Source organism: Anarhichas minor, unplaced genomic scaffold (genome assembly GCF_050575085.1).
Source record: "Anarhichas minor isolate MPS153535 unplaced genomic scaffold, ASM5057508v1 ptg000017l, whole genome shotgun sequence".
Lineage (NCBI taxonomy): Eukaryota > Metazoa > Chordata > Actinopteri > Perciformes > Anarhichadidae > Anarhichas > Anarhichas minor.
Genome location: NW_027466463.1, coordinates 19,056,488 through 19,078,460, shown reverse-complemented (window position 1 = coordinate 19,078,460; position 21,973 = coordinate 19,056,488). Strand labels below are relative to the sequence as shown.

The window sequence follows — 21,973 nt, the reverse complement described above, 5'->3', positions numbered from 1 at the left end:
TTAAGCATTCACACAGAGAGGGAGAGACTGAATCTCCTGGAGGATGAAGGTCCAAATCCAAAACATCTGGAATGAGGCACTCGGCGGGGGGGGGAGATGTCCCAGGGTGGCTGATGGTCCAGCACAGAGAAGCTTGAGAGAAAGAGAGGACGAGGAAAGACACTAGAAACAGACAACAGAACGTTTACCATATTCTCGGCAGGACAAACATGGCTTATAAGCACTCGGCTTAACTGAGTCCTCATGAGTCACAAAGGGTGAGCAGCTTAGTGAGAGTGAGTTTGGCCACAGTGAAAGAAATCCAGGATTTAGTTTATTGTTAATGATTAAGTGAGAGAATAGCTACTGAAAAAAAGAAAGAAAGAAGGTCTAAGATAAAGTCTCCAAATTCTTCTTAAAAAAATGCATCATCAAATGCATCATCTGCAGACAATGCTATGCTAATGTTATCGCCATAGAAATAGAGTCGGAGTACAAGGGACATTCCCCTTCAAGTCAACGTGGCAGGACGGTCAGAGCGGCGGCCATTTTTTATGTGTACCGTTGCCATTGCGACCGTTGTAGCGAGCTAACTTCCGTGTGAACCAAACCGACTTACAGCAAGTCGATGACTCACTGAGGTGAGGTTTGGCAGTAATGACTAAAACGAGCCGATGACTAAAGTTTTAACAACTTAATCGTTCATCTTATATCTTCCTACGCAGCGTAGGAAAGCACATTGCTATCGCCAGATTAGCGACAACTATCTTCGGCTCAATTAGCCAGTTTAATCAATAGGACAAAAGTTAGGGATGCCAAAATAAATGAGTTACAATCTCACAATTATGACTTTCAGTAAGTACGTTCTTTTCTCATCCCTGAATTTTGTCCTATTAATGACTTAGTACGACAGTCATTTTCCGTCTTTTTTTATTCGTTATCATCCCTAACTTTTCTTCTTTTTGTCAGAAATGGGCTTCCATAGCACAGTGAAAACACAAAACAATTGACTCTTTTTTTTTTCGAGCCAGCCTGTTATTTACTTCCAAAATCCAGCTTGATCACGTGATCCTAAATACATCACATTTTGACTTTTCTCATAAACACGTGCCAGAATGTGTACAAAAATAAATTCAGCCCCGAGTGTCAGTAATAGTTTAGTCTTCACGGTCAAAGTGCCAGCAGCAATAGCCAGCTCTCCCTCACCCAGTTGGCTGATGGTGTACATACAGAAGAAGTACATGATTCCCATCCGAGCCGGGCACCATCCACCCTCTACATGCCTGTGCTATTTCAGTGTGCTTACTGCTCAACTTTGTGACGCACTGAAAGGCTGGCATGGCTCAAACCACGGCTGTGCATGTATAAAGGTGCATGCATGTGAATGTCGGTGTCCATGCTCATGTGAGAGAGCTGTGCTCGGTGTGTGTGTGTGTGTGTGTCTGTGTGTGAACGCTTCGCTAAGAACGCCTTTATCGACCTTCTTCTCTTTCCCTCCCAAAATCCCCAAAAGCACCCTTTTAGGCCGCGGTACATGACAGAAGTCTGTAAAACAGAGTCCTGTCATAGACTTTTATTATTTCCTTTTGAAGAATGTAACTAATATTGTGTTCAGCAGGCTAACAAGAGAGTAAAGAGGGAGGCAGTCATTTATACGTGAGCGTGCTGGGGGGGTTTGCAGGAGATGAAAACCGAGTTGCAAGAGTGGGTAATATTTCAGGTGAAAAGCTGCACGGATTCCCACAAACAGAAGCCAGACTGTTGCTGGCAGACCAGAGCAGATTACTGTCGCGCCTGCAGTTCAAGGCTTCGCAATTGTGTTACTCTTTCCAAATGACGGCCTTATTGATTGCTTTTGTATCCCTCGTCCTTTGCAGCGTGTTTCATGGGGCACAGGAGGATTTGCAGGTGGTGGCGTTGGGATCTCTGTTAAAGAGTGAATAAGTATGCTGGGTGCGTTGCAGTTTTAGGACTCCCGAGAGTGATTTTTAGGTTATCACAACACGCAATATTAAATGGCTAAATCTAAGCCGATACTCCATTTGTGGCCACATTAGCGCAGCAAGAAATCAGTAGAGAATATTTAGGCCCTCCGTGAGCTGCGTGATAATCAAAGTGCCAAATCGGCTTATTGGGCACAATGTTAGAAAACGTTCAGACTGTTTAAATTGAGACTGTTAAAGTACGACAGCCGTCACTGATGGCTGAGTAAGAGGCATTGTGTAAATAGGAGAGTTGTATTGATCATGAGATACCACTACAACACTTCCTCCACCCCGTCCCTTCTCCATTCGCTGCCCTGCGCTTCGACCTTCCCGCTAGTCATTATAGCTTTGAGCGGACACTTATCGCTCTCCCGTGTTGAGACCGTTGCCTAGTTCACCAAATCCCAAGACAGAACGAAGAGCACTTAAGAGGTGGTGTTGTGGCGGTGTTTTGTGCTGCTTGGACGATCCACGAGGAGATTTATTTTTGTACGGATGGGTGACAAATCGCATGCCTAGACAGCTAAGAATGTACACAAATTAGCTAATTTATTAATAGTCTATCAATCAGAGATATTGGTCAGAGATTAGATAAATTATGTGAATTGTATTGCATGAGATCTGTGCTTACGAGGGAAAAATATGCAATGTTTGTCAGGTTGAAAATACGGTTTTGAATTTGGTTCAGAACTGCTCAGGTTTGAAGAACCGGCCTCAAAGGGTGCTTTACCGTCCTCCCTCCTCCCTCTGGTCCTGGTCCAACATGTCTCCATGTCTGTCCTGTCAAACACACTCAGACCACGTTCACTATCCGCACATGCAGAACACAAGCCCACTGTTTGTATGCAAAACCCCGCGGAAATGCTCTCTGCTCAGCTTTTCTTATTTTTTTTTCAAAACTGTAGCAGGTCCAAGCCACTTTATGCAGCACCAGCAAAAATCACCAACAACCACCTCGTTATGGCTTCATGACCACTGGGAACGTCTTCTTTGCCCTTTTTCCCGCTCACGGTGTTTACAACTGGAAAAGGACTCGCTGTTGCATGTAGCTTAGCATGCTTATAGTAAGTTGTTAAAAACATTTAGCAAAAATAAACACGCTACGCTTCAAAGTGGTCTCTTCAACAGCAGAACCAGTGTTTGGCTAAAAAAAACAAGGAAAAGAAAAAGCAGATACCAGGTGGATTCTACGTCTTGTATGCAGCGGCTGGTGCTGGTAGATGTTTCCATGTCAGACTTTATTTCTAGATGGCGTTATGTTTGTACAAATGTCTATGAACTATCTCTGTGTCTGTGTTCACTCTTCTACCATCCTCTGTTCTAGTAAGATAGTAGTCTCAAAATGAAAAATGATTTCATGATCAATCGAGAAAAAGTAAGCAATGAAGGAGATGTGTGGGCCGTAAGCGTTCTCAGTGTGCAGGAGTTTACTTTGTCGTAAACTACCACCAGGTTGTACGGTGCATTTAAACACATTTCAACCAATAGAAGCACGCAGATGAGCAGAATCTGCAGAGGTGGAGTTCTCTCGGGGTTAAGTTTTGTTTTATTGTTAAATTGCTATTGTCTTTTTTTTGTTTTTCTTGGATTCTCTCAAGGACCCTGTTCAGCCTGCTCAGTGTATTTGTGACTATTCACACATGCTATGACTTCAAACCAGCAGTAGATGTTTAACACAACCTACACAACAATAAAGGAAACAAGCAAATGAGCTAAAAAAAAAGAAATGTAAAAAAGATACTCACTACAACAGCTAATACAACTACCTTTCTTACTTTTGTATCACTCCTCCAAGAGTTCCTTGCTTCACTGTGACTACAGAGGCTGCTGGGAAAATTAAAATAAAAAAACTACGATGTGGTCTGCAGACACTCAGGGGTCACGACCTGTCCGCTCAGGATCAGGGTTAGTCGGAAGGTGCCAAAGACAGGAAGTGAGGTGTTTTTGTCAGTTATGTTGAAAGCGTGTCAACCTGTTGTCACAGCTGCCCATGCAAACTATAAACCAGGCAAATAATTAAGTGCAAGAGACTGAAGCAACGTAGTCACTCGCCATGATGCAGGACCTTCAAAACGATGTGTCCCGTATACCTGGATGGACGTCTCCTGAAACATTTCAGCCACTCGGCGGTTCATCAAATGACGGAAGGAGGTCGAAGGCAATCTTAGCGACTCATAAGGTGGAAAAACAATATGTTGAAGGAACAAAAATGACTTAACCTGAGAAAGGTCTCCTCCTGTGAAGTTAACACAAGTACCCACAAAATGACCAAGAAAGGACTCTAAAGTCAGTGAAGTGTGATGTCATCGGAGTCTACTGTTTTATTCAGTAGTGTTGCTTTAATATGTCTCCTGGCAACACATTCTCACTCGTGAAATTACGGCCTACGCTTCAAATTAAGGCGTTTTTAGCTTCCCCACATCAACGTTGACTTTTTAACGCCGGTCTCCTGGGTGAAAGTCTTATGATTTTGGACCCAACTGTCCGCCCCCCGACTTTGTTGCTTTTTATACTACGTCACCTGACTTTCAATATTATGAATTTTGAATCCAAGAAGGTTTAGTATTTGTAAAGCTTTCATTCAAAGTGAATGGGTGCCATCTTGGAGTCCAGTGTCCAGCTCTTACATGATGTTGACTTCAGAGAGATGTTGACTTTCTGCTCACCTAATTTTTCCACCTTATAAGTCACTAAGAAGATCGCATTCCATGATAATGATGATGGATTTTGTGAGCCGGTGAGCGACTGAATTGTCCAGGTTTGTACGTGATGTACATGTCCGGAGATTTCTAGAGAGAACAAGAAGCCAACGGGAATCAAATAAACAAAACAGTAGAATAAAACATTGGGTTCACAGCGTATAACATAGTTTGCAGATGCATCCGAGGCTAAAGTCTACTGCAGAACAGTGAAGGCAGGACACAGCACGCAGGGAAACGCATGGCCATTCACTGTACTAACAGCAGAGATCTCTCCTTCTGTGTCTATCAGAGGTGCCAGATATTCATATATTTCAGGGTTATACAAAGAGTAGCAGAAAGCATTTAAAAGTTTATTCAGTTTCTGTGACTGACCGCATACAGGACACTATTTATACCCTGATATACTACAAACCCCAGCCTCCTGGAGTCTGGTGCAGGTTTAACCAGACAAACAGAAGTCTCTGAAAATATAATATATTAGTCCCAGGTTGTTTTGTTCCTGTCATTTCTCTCTTTGTTGAACTCTCACATTGCGTCATTGTCTCAGTCATGCAAAACAAAGGAAGGATATTTAGGATTCATTTCAAAACGTGCGAGGACATTTAGGCAACGCTCTGGGCTGAATAAAGACACACAGTCTTTCAAAATAAAACACCAACACACGCGCAGGAAACCTCAGAATATCAACTGTGATCTCCTCTCACCACCCCGCCCCCCATACCTCCATCACACCGAGCCCCATCTCACCTGGACCTCTCCTCCCCGGGATTACCCAATCTCCTGCTGTTCCCGAGCCCCCCCTCACCTCACCTCCCCCCGCCCCTCTTTACCTCCCTCTCCTCCTCCCAACCAGAGTCCAGTGGGCGGTGTGATGTCAGGTTCTTGTGGTGGGCTGCTTACGACAGGTCCGGACAATCAGAGTGTTTGTAAATGTCAATGTGTGATTTTCAAATCTTTGTTTATGGTCAGGGTTTTAAAGGAAGATATTTTTATGGTAATTGTCGCTGGTCTATTTTACTATATATTTATGTAATAAATATGTGACTAAATTTACATCTCACTGGCTCTTTGGGCTGTTATTGGCTCTCAGTTCTCTGGCCAGCTGCGTCATGTGCTGGAGGGTTTTCATTAATGGACTAATAAATTAAACCCACAAAAACGTTTTTCTTGTTATCACCTCATTGTCTCTGTTATTTGCAGTTGTATATAAAGTTCTTGTTGACAGATGAAGTCACTGTACATGGGAATAAATCATAAATGTCTTTTCTCTATCATGACTCTATCATATCTGCAATCCAGATTGGTGAAAGTGAAGATTTTGGCTGGATTTAAAATGCTGTGTTACCGTTTTTCTCCATTATATACGCACAAAAGATGGAACTATGCACACAATTCTGAAAAGTTTCATGTTGGTATATAAATGTGGAAGCAGCCAAAGATTCCAGACTGCTAAACTTTTGCTAAAACAATAAAAAAAATGAACTAACATTATCAGAAGAATGGGAAGTAACAGTGTTGACATTATGCCAAATACGTCAAAGTCTGTTAATAGTTTTTTTTTAAATAACTGATCCAGTTAGAGGTGAAATGCTGACCCCTATTTTTTGGGAGCAGGTGGCTTCACGTTACACATTGCACCTTTGATATTTGATCCTATGTGACTCTGAACTGATCATTTGGCCAATATAAGAGATGCATCATCACAGCATCAGCACGTCTAGCACCTCAAACACGCTCTGCAGCCCTGATGCAGGTTTCAGTAATAATAGAGGAAAATGTAAACGTCCCCTCTGTAGCATAATCCAAAATGAGCACTTAATCCTGCTTAGATTGAGGACAGTCGTCCATTTGGTGTTTAATATTTGCCAAATTTGGAAAACAATGTTCTTTACAGTCGCACGCGACAGAATGTCGTGAAGTCGGAGGGCTGAAATATCGGCTAAATGAGGAGTAAACGAGGTCTGTCTGGTCACATCAGTGTCATGGTGGAGAGACGAGCGCTGGCAGCACTGCTCAGTTCATCAGCACACGTCACAGCACATCCCGTCTGACTTATTGACGGGTCACATCAGATGTCTGTCGGAGTGCTGTGAGGTTTCCCGGTGAGAGACAGCTGGTCCACGGCTGCTAGTTCCTCAACCCAGAATGATTAGTTGGTGAAGGCCTGCAGGCTTAGTCCCCAAGAAAACATATGAAGGAATGCAGTGTGTCTCTGCTGAGGACGTGTTGTCACACCTCAGTGAGCTCCAGCCTCTTCTGTTGCACTGACATGCTGAGGAAAAATCCACATTATTGCGTCTGCCTTGTAAATCATCATGTCATGAGTCTATTTTCTGCAAGTTAGGGCAATTTGGATTAGCAACCCAGCGGCGCAGCAAGTTGTGGAAAACCTGTCATCAGCTCCCTTGAGACGCCTTAAACTCATACAGTGCAAAGATGGAGTAATACTTCTTTCCAAAAAAACTCATGAGGTGCACAATGTACCACGTTAAATGGGATTTATGGCTGAAGAGTTTCCAGTCGTTTGGTTTCTTGTACAAACAGGGATCCAGGCTGGAGTTTGACCTGTGACACAAGACGACGTGAATGTGGAGTAAAAAGGTCTGTCGTGAACACTCGCGGTTGTAAAAGGTCACTCGAGGGTGACGAGTCCGGTCTGACAGTGTGTCACCATCTGCTGGTCACATGATAAAGACATGAAAATGTCAGCTTTCAATAAGTTTGGTCAAACCCTTTGAAACATGTAGTATATGCAAAATAATGTAAAATAAGTTAATAGATTTAAAAAAAAAAAAAAACTTCTCGGGAGGATATATGGTACATGGTATGTTCACGTACTACTATAAACAAAAAGGGAGTATTCTACTGACCCAAAGCTGTACAATGATAAATAAACTATGTATGTATATATATATATATATATATACACCCAAAATTGAATATCCATCCATGTGCAAAATACAATTTTCTTGCAAAAATGTAGACTAAAGCAGCATTTGTAGATTATTCTGGCCACTTGGGGGCAGTGGAACCAGATGTAAACACACTGTTGACATAATATCACCTCATAAATATGTTATGACAAATGCTTTAGCTAACAGTGATTCATGCTATGCTAATGTGGGGTATAGCTGCCGGTGAAATGTTCAGCCTGACTCATAGTCATGTAATTGGGTCTATTAGTGTGCAGCAGGTGATGTGATTGACTTGGAGGTTGGCCCCTCCCCAGGAGAACACAGGTTTGATCTTCATTAACTTGCTGTGGTTCAGGGTGGGTCTTTTTCACATCAAGTCCGCCATGTGGGTGGAAGCTGTTGTGGGGGCTGTGATCTCACGAAGGCAGCTTTTCCGCCAACCAATCCCCTCGCTGGCTGTTTGGACGGTAGCCCAGCCTCCCCCTCCCCCCTTCAGCATTGCCCTCCTCCCTCATGTGTGTGTCATGCGCACACCCCCCCCCCCCCCTCTCTCTCTCTCTCTCACATGCACACACTTCATGCTTCATCATGGCAGGAATTTTCCACTCAGCAGCAGGAGAACATTGCAGCCAGCTGTCAATTTCAGTATGTGCTCGAATCTTAAGGACTGCTCGCAGACACGCTTTTTCTTTTCTCTTCTCTTTCCAGAACCCTGGCGCTCCTCTCGTGCTACCGCTACAAGCATGCACACAAAGTACACACGATGCACTGAACGTGGTTCATGCATGTCAGCCTGCAGCCTTCATTTTTCATCTCTGTTTATATATTTTATTCCTTCCAAATGTGGCTAAAAAAAAGAACATGAACACGTGTGTTTACCAGGACAGTGGAGCAGAAGAATGCAAAACCAAGTACTGGGGCCCAAGGGAGACAGGATGGCCTACTAATACCTCTCTCTCTCTCTCTCCCCCCTCCGTCACTTTCACTCTCTTGTACAACACTCTCCTTCTGAAGAATCCTACATGGATCATCTCCAACAGTAGTTTTGTTCTTCCTCCTCTCATCTTTATTTCTCAGTCTAATCCTCACCGTCTCTCCCTCTTTTGTTTCATCACCGCTCACCACAGAAACATCAAGCGTGGCTGTGCACATGTAGCATGTGCTCTGTGTGTATTAGAGGCCTCTTATGTAAGTGTGAGCCCACTCCTCCCCCCTCCCCTCCCCTCCCCGTGTGCCCATACATTTCCTCTGTAATCAGGTCAGGTGAGGACGGCACAGTGAGAGGACTGCCCTTAGACGGCCCCGTCGGTGGGAACATATACATGATCCTGGGGGCCTATACAACACGCAGGGGGAGGCAAAACAAAAGAGGAGGGAGGAGTTGTTTGTCGTCAACAATGGCTGGGTCCGTAGCAACCTACGTAAATGTGAGAGAGAGAGAGAAAATAAATAGATTAAGTTTGAATCTTCAAGGCCCTAATCTAATGAAGCAGCGTGGTTACACCTGTTTCAACAATCATGTTTCTGTTGGACATTTTGTGCACTTACACGTACCCTATATGGCCAAAAGTGTGTGGACACTCCTTAAAAAGAAAACATTCTGGGAGAGATGTGGAGATGCTACTGCCAGGGATTATCTTAGTTCAGCATAAAGACTAGAAGCAGAAGGGGGACAGTCAGCCTCGCTCTCTCCAGTGTTAAAAAAATACACACAATAGTTGCACTTTTAAAGCTGCATTCATCGTTGTAGCAACAGGGGTTAATGGTGTCTAATGAGTCGGTTTTGAGTTATACTTGAGCGTCAGATTTCAGACATTGATATATTAGACGCACGTATTGTACACAAATACAAAGACAGTTCAACCTCAACCCCGTCCAACACCTTTTGGATGGACTGCAACAGGTTCAACATCCTGTGGAAAGCCTTTCGGTGCTCCCTCCGTGAGATGTTCTCATTGGGAGAAATGGAATATAATATTCATGTTAGTTGTATTCAAGTATGTTGTCATTGTTGTATAATCTCTATAATTTATAGAGTTGTATAATTTATGACCCAAATGTGATCTTTTCTTAAACCTAACCAAGTAGTTTTGTTGCCTAAAACGGAGTTTCTTGTGAAGGAGTTTCAAAGTTTATTTTGAAAAGACAGTATGTATATAAGGAGATTGACACGTGTTGCTGGCTTTCGTAGGAAAACGCATGAAAAACGAAGAGTAACTTTTCGTAGGATATCGTACGAGCCGTTGTATGAGGACATGTTGTTTGTTAGCTTTCATGAAACCGTCATATCTATACATAGGGAGCTGGTCCTCTTCACAGAGCCATGTTTCTACAGTAGCCCAGAATGGACAAACCAAACACTGACTCTAGAGAGGGCCTTTTGTACGTTATACCTGAAGGCCACCGTAGTTCTTCAACATGCTTAGAAAGGTTAGCAGAGGGCTATTCAGTTGTTCACCATTAGATGCACAAAAGCCTGAACACTGCTCCTTTGAGTCTACATACTTTTGCTCATGTTGTGTATTCGCTCTGAAGGTTTCGCAGTATTTTTATATGAATCTTAGCTGCAAACACATTGACTAAATTTGAGGCGAGCTCATGAATTATAGTAGATGTAACCCAAACGTCGAACGGCTGAATAAATTCAAGGTTGTATTTTTGAACAGAACACGGGGGAGAAAATACTTGGGGAAAATGAAAAACGCATTGAGTGGAAAAAGATCATGTGGGACTTCTCAGAGAGAATCCATTACTGCCTGAGTTAACATAGAGAGACACAAAAATGTAAAATGTATGCTTTTAAAGATGCAGGAGTGGCAATGTGGAGAAATGGCAAGTGAAGCAAAAATAATTACCAAAGATTACAGAGGTTCAGAGTTTATCTGGCGTAACAAGACACATGCAGACATATTCTCACAGGTTTACTCCTTCTTAAAATGATAAAATATCAGAGGCTGTGTGAGCATGAAGTCATACAAGAAAGGTTTCTAGATCAGGAATCAAGCAGTGGTCTGAGAGTGAGAGACGGAGGACATCGTGTGTCAGAGGGCTCTGTAAGATTAGGTCATGGAGTTGAGGGTGTGCTGGGAGGTATATGGAGGCTCATCCCAGGACGAGGGGAGGAAGGATGTCTCCCAAGTCCTGCATACCAGCATGCACTCCCAACATAAACACCATACACCAGAGCCTCCATGATTGAAAATCCAGTTAGTGAGTGCAAAACTATGAATCATGACCGTATGCGTATGCCAAGATAGAAACAGAGATAAATACTTTGGTGGAAGCCTGAGCTAAGTGTTCAAGATTGCACACATGTGTGATTATTCGCTATAAACTGGGCACTGTCGAGTTCATGTTTCTTAATAATTCAGTTTCTTGCGACTCCTGAGTAATAATTTGATATACACTGCGTGTCCAAAAGTACGTGGACTCCCTAAAATTACACCCAGATGTGATTGATGAAAATCTTTACAAAAACTACGGGCATTAACACGGTATGGTGCTACAGCGGCCCCCGCGCTTTCTGGGACAATTTTGGAGCCCGGTTGCAGAGATTAATAACATCAGCAACAATTGGGGTACAATTCATCCCAAAATGGGGTTAGATTGTGTTGAGGTTCAGGGTTCTGTGCAGGCCAGTCAAGCTGGGAAAAAAAGCATTTCTTCATGGACCTCGTTTTGTGTGTATGGTGAAACAGGAAAGTTGGAAGCACAGTGTCTAAAATATCACTGTATGCTGTAGCATTAATATGTTTCACTTCCATGTAACTTGAATTATCCAAAACAATGAAAGTCAGCACAAGTACACCTGTCCACATACTTATGGTCCTATAGTGAGGTCCCCTTATGTCCCATCTGAGCAAACTGGAAGGAGCAACATGCTTTTTCTACGTCTAAAATATGTTAAACCCATCAGTGTTAATAAATTCTTCATTACACTGTAACAAATTATTTAGGCAACAAGGCTACGCAGGGGCCACAGCTGGGTCTGTATGCTTACAGATCATGAAACATAAATTATTAAATGAGTTGTCTGTGTTCTTATAAGATGTTGCACGCAATCATATCTTTCCCTAAATCGTCTGAAATGTGCATTATACATTTAAACAAACCATAAACTATTCATAAGACCAGGACCATAATAAAGAGAAGAATATACACGGTACATACGCATGTGAATATGTATGTTTATGTGTGTGTATCTATGATCTATGTTATTGTATGTGCATTGTGACGTTGTTGACAAGGGTGTTGTGTGATGCAGCAGCTCGGAGCTCAACACGAATTTCCCAGCGGGACAATAAAGTATATCCTATCTTCTATCTTTATTTCACTTTCTGTTAAACTGATATACCTCAGAGATAGATCAGATTTGATGGATCCATTTAATTAAATACAGATGTTTACAATCTGCTGCCAAAAACCCAAATGACAAATTGATATTTCACAGTAAACACCCCACCATGTGGAGACACCAACTATAACACCGTTACTCTGTTGTTTGTTTATTGTTTGGTTAAATCTTTGCACTACTGTTTAGTTAGTTAATTTAATAGTATTCTATTTCATTGTATATATTGTGCATTTGATATTTGCATTTGATATTTAATATTTTTACTCTGTTATTTTATTTATCTATCTATCTATCTATCTATCTATCTATCTATCTATCTATCTAATAGTGGTCATATTGTGTCGTTTTTAATTAGGAGTTTTAGCGCCATCGTGCGGCAGGTAGGGGCAAGACATGTACAACGTCGACGTGACTGACGTAAAAGCCGGAAGCGGAAGTGGCCCACGTTCAATAATGTCGGCTGTCTTCTTCTTCTTCTGCCGCTGAACAAAAACAAGACTCGTGGAGAATGGCAGACGGCGGAGTAGACGAGCTATCGCAGCTTGAATATTTGTCTCTGGTATCCAAGGTCTGCACGGAGCTCGACAACCATCTGGGAATAAGTGACAAAGATTTAGGTGAGTAGTTTGTGGCAAAAAAAAAGAAAAATCCCGGCTAGCTAACTAGCTAGCTTGTGCTAAGTAGCTAGCTGTTGTTAGCTAGCTAGCTACAGTGTTATCCATTAACTCTGTAAAGTGGCATGTGTTTCTAACGGAAACTGTATTTTTCGTAGTGTTGCCATGCAGAGCGTAACATAAACTATGTTAATGTTAGATATGCGGCCTTGTAGTAACATTACGTCTCGTTATTGCGAGTTTTTAACGTTTTTCAACGTTAACTAAGCTATTAGAGTTGTCTAACTTATATTTGCTGTTAATGTCCTGTTCACTGCTAACGTTAATTTGTTTTTTTTAATGTTTTGCAGCTGAATTTGTCATCGACCTCGCTGAAAAACAACCAACCTTTGATGGATTCAAAGCTCTTTTGCTCCAAAATGGAGCCGAATTCACAGTAAGTTCACTACGCCAAATGCTACACTAAGCTAACAGCCTGCAGGTGGCTAAAGCTAACATAAACAGCTAACTAACGTTAGCTAAGCTAACTGTATGTGGTACCTAATCGGTTCTATCGACTGTTTTGTTGTGTTTCATTGTAGGATTCTCTCGTCGGTAATTTGCTCAGACTCATTCAGACTATGCGACCTCCATCCAAGTCATCTACGAGTAAAGGTAAGTAAGCTAATGTAACAACCAAACTGCCAATTGCTTTGGTAGAAAGCACATTTTACTCAGAGACATTTACCCCATACATACTGTGTATTATTGACTTGTATTTTGTTTATTTGTACTGTGTAACTGCTAATTATCTGTAGTTTCCTTGTGCTATGCCATATGGTATTGCGTTATATATTTCTCCCTTGGGAATAATCAAAACTACAATAAATGAATAACTGTCCGTTTTCAGTGTTTGAGGCTGTGGTCAAGCCGAAGACGGAGAAGGACCGGATGAAGGAGTTGTTTCCTGCGCTGTGTCGAGCAGATGAACCGGCACCACCACCGGTACGTTGCTTTAACACAAACAAAATGTGTGATCTTATTGATAAACCACCTTAGACACTCTGATAGTGGTTGAAGCGAAATTCAAATTGACACTTGTCTGCACTTCGCTGTGTGGGTTCTTTAAAGCTAGAAAACGGAGGTCACGTACCAGTGACGACTAACATAATATAACTATAATAATGCAGCATTCCAGAAGTGAATATGATAGGAAAACTAAACAAAGTTGTTAAACAGTAAAAGTAGAGTCCCTCTGTGCTGCTAATTGTTTTTTTTGGCTGACTTTCTCTGAAGCTGGAAGATGAAGACGATGTGAAGGTAGCAGCTAATGCCATGAAAGAGCTGGAGATGTTTCTGCCCAGTGTCAGCGGGACAACCCCCAAAAGCAGCAAGAGCAGGTAAGACGACTAACGATGGTCACACTTTTATATGCCTTCTTGAAAAATAAAGTTTACATGTAAGTGACGTTTGCTTTGTTGAATATAGGATTAAAAAAATATGCATTTCTACAATTAAGTTTATTGAATTCAACCCTTTTTAGGGTCACATGTCAGTTGTGGCTTGTGATGTTTACTTTTCATACTCATTCTAGCAGGTCAGAAAAGAGCCGACGCCACAGCCGAAGTCGCAGCCGAAGCAGAGAAAGAGACGGACACAGAGATCGAGACAGGGACCGAGATCGGGACAAGGACAGGAAAAGACGGCATCACTCCAGGTCCAGGTCTCGCTCCAGAGATCGAGATCGGCACAGAGACGGCGGCAGAGGCGGCGGCAGAGACGGCAGCAGAGACGGCAGCAGAGACGGCGGCAGAGATGGCGGCAAAAGAAGAGACAAATCCTCTCGCTGGTCTGAGCGCTCACCCAGTCCCAAAAAAGACCAAGACAAAGACTCTGATCGCTGGAAGGACAAACACGTGGACCGCCCGCCGCCAGAAGAACCTTCTGTGGGCGACATATACAACGGCAAAATCACCAGTATCATGCAGTTTGGATGCTTTGTTCAGCTGGAGGGATTAAGGTCTGTACCAAATATTTCTTCCTTCATGTCTATTCATTCTGCATAATCCTGCTATTTCTGCACAGTTGAAGATTAGGCCACACTAATATTATTAGTAATATACTATTTGTAGAATTAGATTCCAGTGATGGCTGCGTAGGATTGTTATAAAGTCAAAATCCAAAAAAAGATCAATTTCCAACATGTTTATCTTGAGCTTCAATCCATATTTTTTGGAGCTCAGCCGTTCAAAAAACAAAAACATTTTCACCTTTTCTGTGAGCCAGTGCTCTCTGGCTTGCTGCACACAAAGGAAGACAGGCAATTGTATTAATGGAGCAATCTAACAGCACCATACATTAATTTATAGAGCCATAATAACCCAAAAAATCTATTTTTAAAGCTTCATCTGAAAACGTCAATAAAATGAAAGACATTCTGTACACCCCTAGTATTAATTCACAAGCGCCATTAATACAACATTGACCTAACTTTGGGTGGCAGCTCAGCCCAGTGGCTGCTAATTAACGTCGATACTGTAAATTGAATTGCAGATGCATTCCTGTGATGTGTGGTGCATACATGGAGCATAAGTTGACCGGAAATAACTGTTCTTCCGTGAGTTAAGTAAAGCCGCGTGTTCTCTGTGCGTAGGAAACGATGGGAGGGTTTGGTCCACATATCCGAGCTGCGCAGAGAGGGCCGGGTGGCCAACGTCGCTGACGTCGTCAGCAAAGGCCAAAGGGTGAAGATCAAGGTGCTCTCATTCACCGGCTCTAAGACCAGCCTCAGTATGAAGGTAAGAACAGACAACGACTCGCTGAACACATTTCTGTGAAGTTGGTCTCAGGGCGAATAAATTAATTGAAAGTTGTGTGTGTGCAGATTTCTTTGTGTGACCCGGTTTGGAAAATTGAGATCTTGATAGCAGCATTAGTGCTTAATTTATTTCTAAATTACATTTTTTTTAATTGAATCTGATATTCCCTTTCTATCAGAGCAGGTAGTTGTTTGAGCCAGTGAGTAATTAGCATCTTAATTAGTGATTAAGCTGTTGTGAATTTCTCATGAGAGAATATTGTGAAATTCTATCATCGTAGGATCTTCTCTCTGATCGACTGTTGGCCTCTTAATTGTCAGCATGTGTGGCCTAATTTGTTCTGCCTTTCTTTCATCTGCCAGGATGTGGACCAGGAGACAGGAGAGGACCTGAACCCCAACAGGAGGAGGAACGTCGGCCCAGACGGAGGGGACGAGATCTCCATGAGGAACCCCGACCGGCCGAGCAACATGAACCTGGGCCAGCCCCCCGAGCTGGAGCAGGACGACACCCTGGAGCGCAAGAGGCTCACCAAGATCTCTGACCCAGAGAAGTGGGAGATCAAACAGGTGGGTCTGGATTTCTGCACACGTTCAAGATGGCAGTAGCTGCTTTGATGGTACCACTGAAGCCCTATTTTTAAATCTTAATGCTCTTTGTCTTCCCTCAGATGATTGCTGCAAACGTCTTGTCCAAAGAAGAGTTCCCTGATTTTGACGACGAGACGGGGATCCTTCCTAAAGTTGACGATGAAGAGGGTAAGAAGTCCAGTTTGAAAGTAATGACATCAGCCTCAGCTGTGCTTTGTGTTTGGTGCTAATAAGCAAACAATAGTATGCTAACACGCTAAACTAAGCTAGAGAACAAAGTGACAAACGATACCTCCTCCACATCTGCATGTCAGCATGGTGACGTTAGCGTTTAGCTTGAAGCACCACTGTGTCACAGCCACACAGAGCTGTGGACTCTTTAATCTCTTTCTTTGTGATACATAAGACTTCTTGCTCATTGATCTTGTTCACCGTTTCAGATGAAGATTTGGAAATCGAGCTGGTTGAAGAGGAACCCCCGTTCCTGAGGGGACACACCAAACAAAGCATGGACATGAGCCCCGTCAAGATCGTGAAGGTAATGCACACGTCTGAACATGTCGTCACATCTAGATACACAGAGGCGGGACTACAGTGCAGACTCGAGTTAATTTCATCTGATCCGTCTGTGGCAGGGGAAATATTTAGAACAATTATTAAAACGGGTTCTCTGGAAGCAATTATGTGTTTATTTAACAGATGTAGGATCTGTTTAACATATCTTCAGACTATAAACAAACCTGGCATCTGGAGCCTAAAGAAATGTGCACGAGAGTGATTGTGGTCCCGTGTGTCCCTCCGGCCAACAGAATCCAGATGGCTCTCTGTCTCAAGCCGCCATGATGCAGAGCGCGTTGGCTAAAGAGAGACGAGAGCTGAAGCAGGCGGCTCGAGAGGCAGAGATGGACTCCATCCCCATGGGGCTGAATAAACACTGGGTCGACCCGCTGCCAGACGGTAAGAAATCCATTAGATGTGCACATTAAGCGATTGTGAAGTATGATTCATCAAATCCCTGCGCAGCCATAAAACCATCTGCCAGCTTGAAATTTTGATTATCGTACCCTCTCTTTAGGTTTTATTATTTTTTATATATATATTTATATTTATATATATATTTAGAGTTTTATCTTTGCTTTTTGCACAATCCGGTGTGGAGTAACGTCTTAAAGCAGCGCCGTGCTTTAGCAAAACCAGTGTGAGTCATACCTGCTCCCTCAGGCTTGCCATCACTGGAGATGGTTATCTGGCCCAGACATGAAGCCGTAGCCATGCAGATCGGATGCGAGCACATTTTAGTTGCAGCTTTTCCTTCATTATTATAAGCTCACTTCTGCTGCTCTTCTACAGTCGACGGTCGGCAGATCGCAGCCAACATGAGAGGCATCGGCATGATGCCCAATGACATCCCGGAGTGGAAGAAGCATGCTTTTGGAGGCAACAAGGCCTCGTACGGAAAGAAGACCCAGCTCTCCATCCTGGAGCAGAGGGAGAGCCTGCCCATCTACAAGCTGAAGGAGCAGCTCATTCAGGTTGAAACCCAAAGGGACACGTTCTCAGATTTGCACTTTATTCTTTTCAAAACCAAGATATAATGCAACCCGGTGACTGGCTGCCACCCAAGTGCCAATTTGTAATATTTGCTGTGTGGATCAATCTGTCACAGGCTGTTCACGACAACCAGATCCTGATTGTGATCGGAGAGACGGGGTCCGGTAAGACCACCCAGATCACTCAGTACCTGGCGGAGGCGGGCTACACCACCAGGGGGAAGATCGGCTGTACGCAGCCCCGTCGTGTGGCCGCCATGTCCGTGGCCAAGAGAGTCTCTGAGGAGTACGGTTGCTGTCTGGGACAAGAGGTGAGTGCTCCATCATTGGAGGAAGATGGTCAAATCACAACATTTATATCTTGTAATGGCTTGGTTACATTTTAAGATGGCTAATATACGTATTTTTTGCTCTAGGTGGGTTACACCATCCGTTTTGAGGACTGCACCAGCCCTGAGACGGTGATCAAGTACATGACGGACGGTATGCTGTTGAGAGAGTGTCTGATCGACTCTGAACTGGGCCAGTACGCCATTATCATGTTGGACGAAGCTCACGAGAGGACGATCCACACGGATGTTCTCTTTGGTTTGCTCAAGAAGGTGAGCGAGCTGAGCAGAGGCTTTCGTTTTCATACATTCAGTGGAGCTAGTCGGGTATTTGTGAGAGAGAAGTGAACGAGACGCTGAGTGTTTTCTTTGCGTTTCTCAGACTGTACAGAAGCGCACGGACATGAAGCTGATTGTTACATCGGCCACACTGGACGCGGTGAAGTTCTCCCAGTATTTCTACGAGGCGCCCATCTTCACCATCCCAGGAAGAACGTATCCAGTGGAGGTTCTCTACACCAAAGAGCCCGAGACGGACTACCTGGACGCCAGCCTCATCACAGTCATGCAGATTCATCTCACCGAGCCTCCAGGTACGTTTCAAGCTTCACGTCCTTTTCACCAGTTGACCCAAACATCAGTCTACATCAGAACCCAACTGTCCCTCGTCTCTGTCCAGGTGACGTCCTGGTGTTTCTGACCGGACAGGAAGAGATCGACACCGCCTGTGAGATCCTGTATGAGAGGATGAAGTCACTGGGGCCGGATGTTCCTGAACTGATTATTCTGCCAGTTTACTCGGCGCTGCCCAGTGAGATGCAGACCAGGATCTTTGACCCGGCACCTCCGGGCAGCAGAAAGGTGACCGCATTTATCAGTAATCTTTAAAACCTATAAGTAACTTCTCTGCATTAACATGCCTAAAACGACTAAAGGTTAAATTGCACTGTATCTAAAATAATGGATTTGTTCTTCTGTCTTTTTCCCTCCCATCAGGTGGTCATTGCCACAAACATCGCCGAGACGTCTCTGACCATCGACGGGATCTATTACGTTGTGGATCCCGGCTTCGTCAAGCAGAAAGTGTACAACTCAAAGACCGGCATTGACCAGCTGGTGGTGACTCCCATCTCACAGGTACAGTCTGTTTATCATCTACTTTATATATTCAGGAGAAGAAAAACGCCAATCCCGATTGTTAAAAAAATATCTGTTCTGAATTTCAGGCCCAGGCCAAGCAGAGGGCCGGTCGAGCCGGACGAACGGGCCCCGGGAAGACTTACCGGCTCTACACAGAGAGAGCCTACAGAGACGAGATGCTCACCACCAACGTGCCCGAGATCCAGAGAACCAACTTGGCCAGCACCGTGCTGTCTCTGAAGGTAAACGCTTACTCTGCCACACACAGAATGTGTGTGTTTAGGATTAGCACCAGGTAGACGTTTAGCAGAGGGATGGAGCGGGTTTATATTCAGACACCAGAGAGGAGCTTAAAGGCTTTAACGTTTCAACCTTTCTCATAACTGACTGATTGTGGGTGAAACATGGTGTGTTTAAGTGAAGTCACAGGTCAGTGTGTGTGCAGCCATTTTGTGCCAGCAGTTTAAAATGTGTGCATGTTTCTAGTACAGTGACACATCGTAGATAAATAATGTTCCAGCTAATCTTCCTCAGCCTTGAAGCTTAGAATGTATTAAACATAATACTTTATTGTCTGTTTCCTCCACCAGGCGATGGGCATCAATGACCTGCTGTCTTTTGACTTCATGGACGCTCCTCCCATGGAGACGCTGATCACAGCCATGGAGCAGCTCTACACTCTGGGCGCTCTGGATGATGAAGGCTTACTCACCCGGCTGGGGAGACGGGTGAGGAATGATGTTTACTGCAAAGATGAAGAGAATAAATCTACATCACATTTATGCACTTTGTAGTTTGAATAAAGAAATAATGGTAAATGGTACAAGGTTTTATTTATATTCTGCCCTTCACTTCCCTCTTGTCTTCATTTTTAGCTTTGCTCCAATTATTATTTTTTCATCTTTTCTTCTTTTTGCTTCTTCTAGATGGCTGAGTTTCCTCTGGAGCCGATGTTGTGTAAGATGTTGATCATGTCCGTCCATCTGGGCTGCAGTGAAGAGATGCTCACCATCGTCTCCATGCTGTCTGTGCAGAACGTCTTCTACAGACCGAAGGTTTGTCTACATTTAATATCACTTATTGCATTTATGTTTTTGACTATTTGAAAATCCTCATTTGTTTCTTTTTCTTCTCGTGTTAAAGGACAAGCAGGCCTTGGCTGACCAGAAGAAGGCAAAGTTTCACCAGCCGGAGGGAGACCACCTGACCCTGCTGGCGGTCTACAACTCCTGGAAGAACAACAAGTTCTCCAACCCCTGGTGTTACGAGAACTTCATCCAGGCTCGCTCCCTGCGCAGAGCCCAGGACATCCGCAAACAGATGCTGGGTATCATGGACCGGTAGGACTATCAAGATGTTAGCAACTGAATCTGAAATAATAATATCCGTCTTGTTTCTCATGAACCTCCCAACGTGCTCTCTTCTTTTCAGACATAAACTGGACGTGGTGTCTTGTGGTAAAGCGACCGTACGGGTCCAGAAAGCCATCTGCAGTGGCTTCTTCAGGAACGCAGCCAAAAAGGATCCTCAAGAGGGCTACCGCACCCTGATAGACCAGCAGGTGGTCTACATCCACCCCTCCAGCGCTCTGTTCAACCGACAGCCCGAGTGGTACGACGCTTACATTTTACCGGAACAAGAAATGATAATTTCATGTTAATTTTCCAAATGTGACGTCCCGCCTCTCTCATCCTCAGGGTCGTGTACCACGAGTTGGTGCTGACCACCAAGGAGTACATGCGGGAGGTGACAACCATCGACCCGCGCTGGCTGGTGGAGTTCTCTCCGGCCTTCTTCAAAGTGTCCGACCCGACGCGCCTCAGCAAGCAGAAGAAGCAGCAGCGCCTCGAGCCGCTGTACAACCGCTACGAGGAGCCCAACGCCTGGAGGATCTCTCGCGCCTTCAGGCGCCGCTGACGTGCGTGACATCACAAATGCGGAAACAAAATGTCTGTTGACGGCGATGATGAAGTCAGACGGGTCGACCTGCACCAGCTCTGGTGGTCGACCGTTTGTATCGTCACTACTTCAAGCTTCACTTTTGTTTTAATATTTGTACACATTGTACATTTTCCCCCCAGACGTCCCCACATTAATCTGTCTAGGTCGGAATTTTAGTGTCATTATTTTAGGAAATGTGGAACTACTATTTTCATAGCACTAACACGGCAACAAAAAGCAAACTTTCCACTTGTGAAGTTTAAGTTAGTCTTCTGTGAGGAAGTTCTGTTAACAGTGGACTATTTATTTTGACTGAACTTGAACAAAGCATAATGTTACGCCCAAATAAGACCCGATCGTACGTCTTTATGTTTCACTAGTCAAACGTTTTCAAACCATAACTATTGAACGTGGTATAGATTTTGTACTTTAGCCTGAACAACCTTCACTCGTCTGTGTATTGAAGACTTGCTTTGCTGTACTCACCAGTGGAACTGTGACAATGTGTCCTCAATAAATACAAGATGTTTTTTAACAGTGTTTGAGTTTGTTGTGAACTTTGAAAAGTACAGAAGCTACAGAGAGATCAATCGGAGAATGTGGTGGTGACATTACACTGGGAAGATGTATCCCCGTTTGGATTATTTAGCAGCTTTTTAATGTTGCAGCTGTTTGAAGGAGAATAAATGTTGAAGTTTTGGGTTGTTGAGTGCTGTGGTGGAAGAATTACTTTGATCTTTTAACTAAGTAAAAGTACCACAGTTAAGAAATACTGTTTGTCCTGCATTCAGAACCTATAAATACAAAGCAGAACATTAACTCTATTACAAGAAAAAGTAACGCATGCGATATTGCTTAAATAATGGTATGAAAGTATTAATAATTGAATATACCAGAAGTAAAAGTATCATAGAATATTTGTATTAGTTGGTTAATAAAAGTATTAATAATCTGAGTCTGCATATTAACTGGTAGACTACCTAATAAAATAAACTCAGTGGAAGTATAATGTAGTATCCTAGGGAAAAACTCCAGTAAACTACAAGTACCTCAGTATTGTACTTGTACAGTAGGCG

At 43.5% G+C, this 21,973-nt stretch overlaps 1 protein-coding gene across 2 annotated transcripts; it reads left to right on the top strand.

The window, feature by feature from the left end:
• The first annotated feature begins 12,300 nt into the window (after nucleotides 1-12,300).
• Nucleotides 12,301-21,432, top strand: LOC142952095 (ATP-dependent RNA helicase DHX8). Of its 2 annotated transcripts, none has more exons than XM_076094105.1 (23): nucleotides 12,301-12,552; nucleotides 12,900-12,985; nucleotides 13,131-13,203; nucleotides 13,439-13,533; nucleotides 13,825-13,928; nucleotides 14,126-14,548; nucleotides 15,182-15,326; nucleotides 15,710-15,916; nucleotides 16,018-16,105; nucleotides 16,378-16,475; nucleotides 16,747-16,894; nucleotides 17,288-17,469; nucleotides 17,604-17,798; nucleotides 17,904-18,089; nucleotides 18,199-18,409; nucleotides 18,496-18,677; nucleotides 18,813-18,953; nucleotides 19,043-19,198; nucleotides 19,547-19,684; nucleotides 19,883-20,011; nucleotides 20,100-20,296; nucleotides 20,388-20,567; nucleotides 20,654-21,432. In XM_076094105.1, exons 1-23 carry the CDS (start codon nucleotides 12,444-12,446, stop codon nucleotides 20,871-20,873), a joined length of 3,693 nt encoding a protein of 1,230 aa, XP_075950220.1. In that variant the 5' UTR covers nucleotides 12,301-12,443; the 3' UTR covers nucleotides 20,874-21,432. The 2 variants fall into 2 exon arrangements, with proteins under 2 accessions (XP_075950220.1, XP_075950219.1); XM_076094104.1 differs by having other exon boundaries at nucleotides 12,302-12,552; nucleotides 14,123-14,548.
• The last annotated feature ends 541 nt before the right edge of the window (nucleotides 21,433-21,973 follow it).

Excerpts from the sequence above, each read along its gene's own strand:
- LOC142952095 (XM_076094104.1), top strand. The coding sequence starts at position 12,444 with ATGGCAGACGGCGGAGTAGACGAGCTATCGCAGCTTGAATATTTGTCT. Across the intron at positions 13,204-13,438 it reads CAAGTCATCTACGAGTAAAG|TGTTTGAGGCTGTGGTCAAG; the intron begins GTAAGTAAGCTA and ends GTCCGTTTTCAG. Across the intron at positions 16,106-16,377 it reads TAAAGTTGACGATGAAGAGG|ATGAAGATTTGGAAATCGAG; the intron begins GTAAGAAGTCCA and ends TCACCGTTTCAG.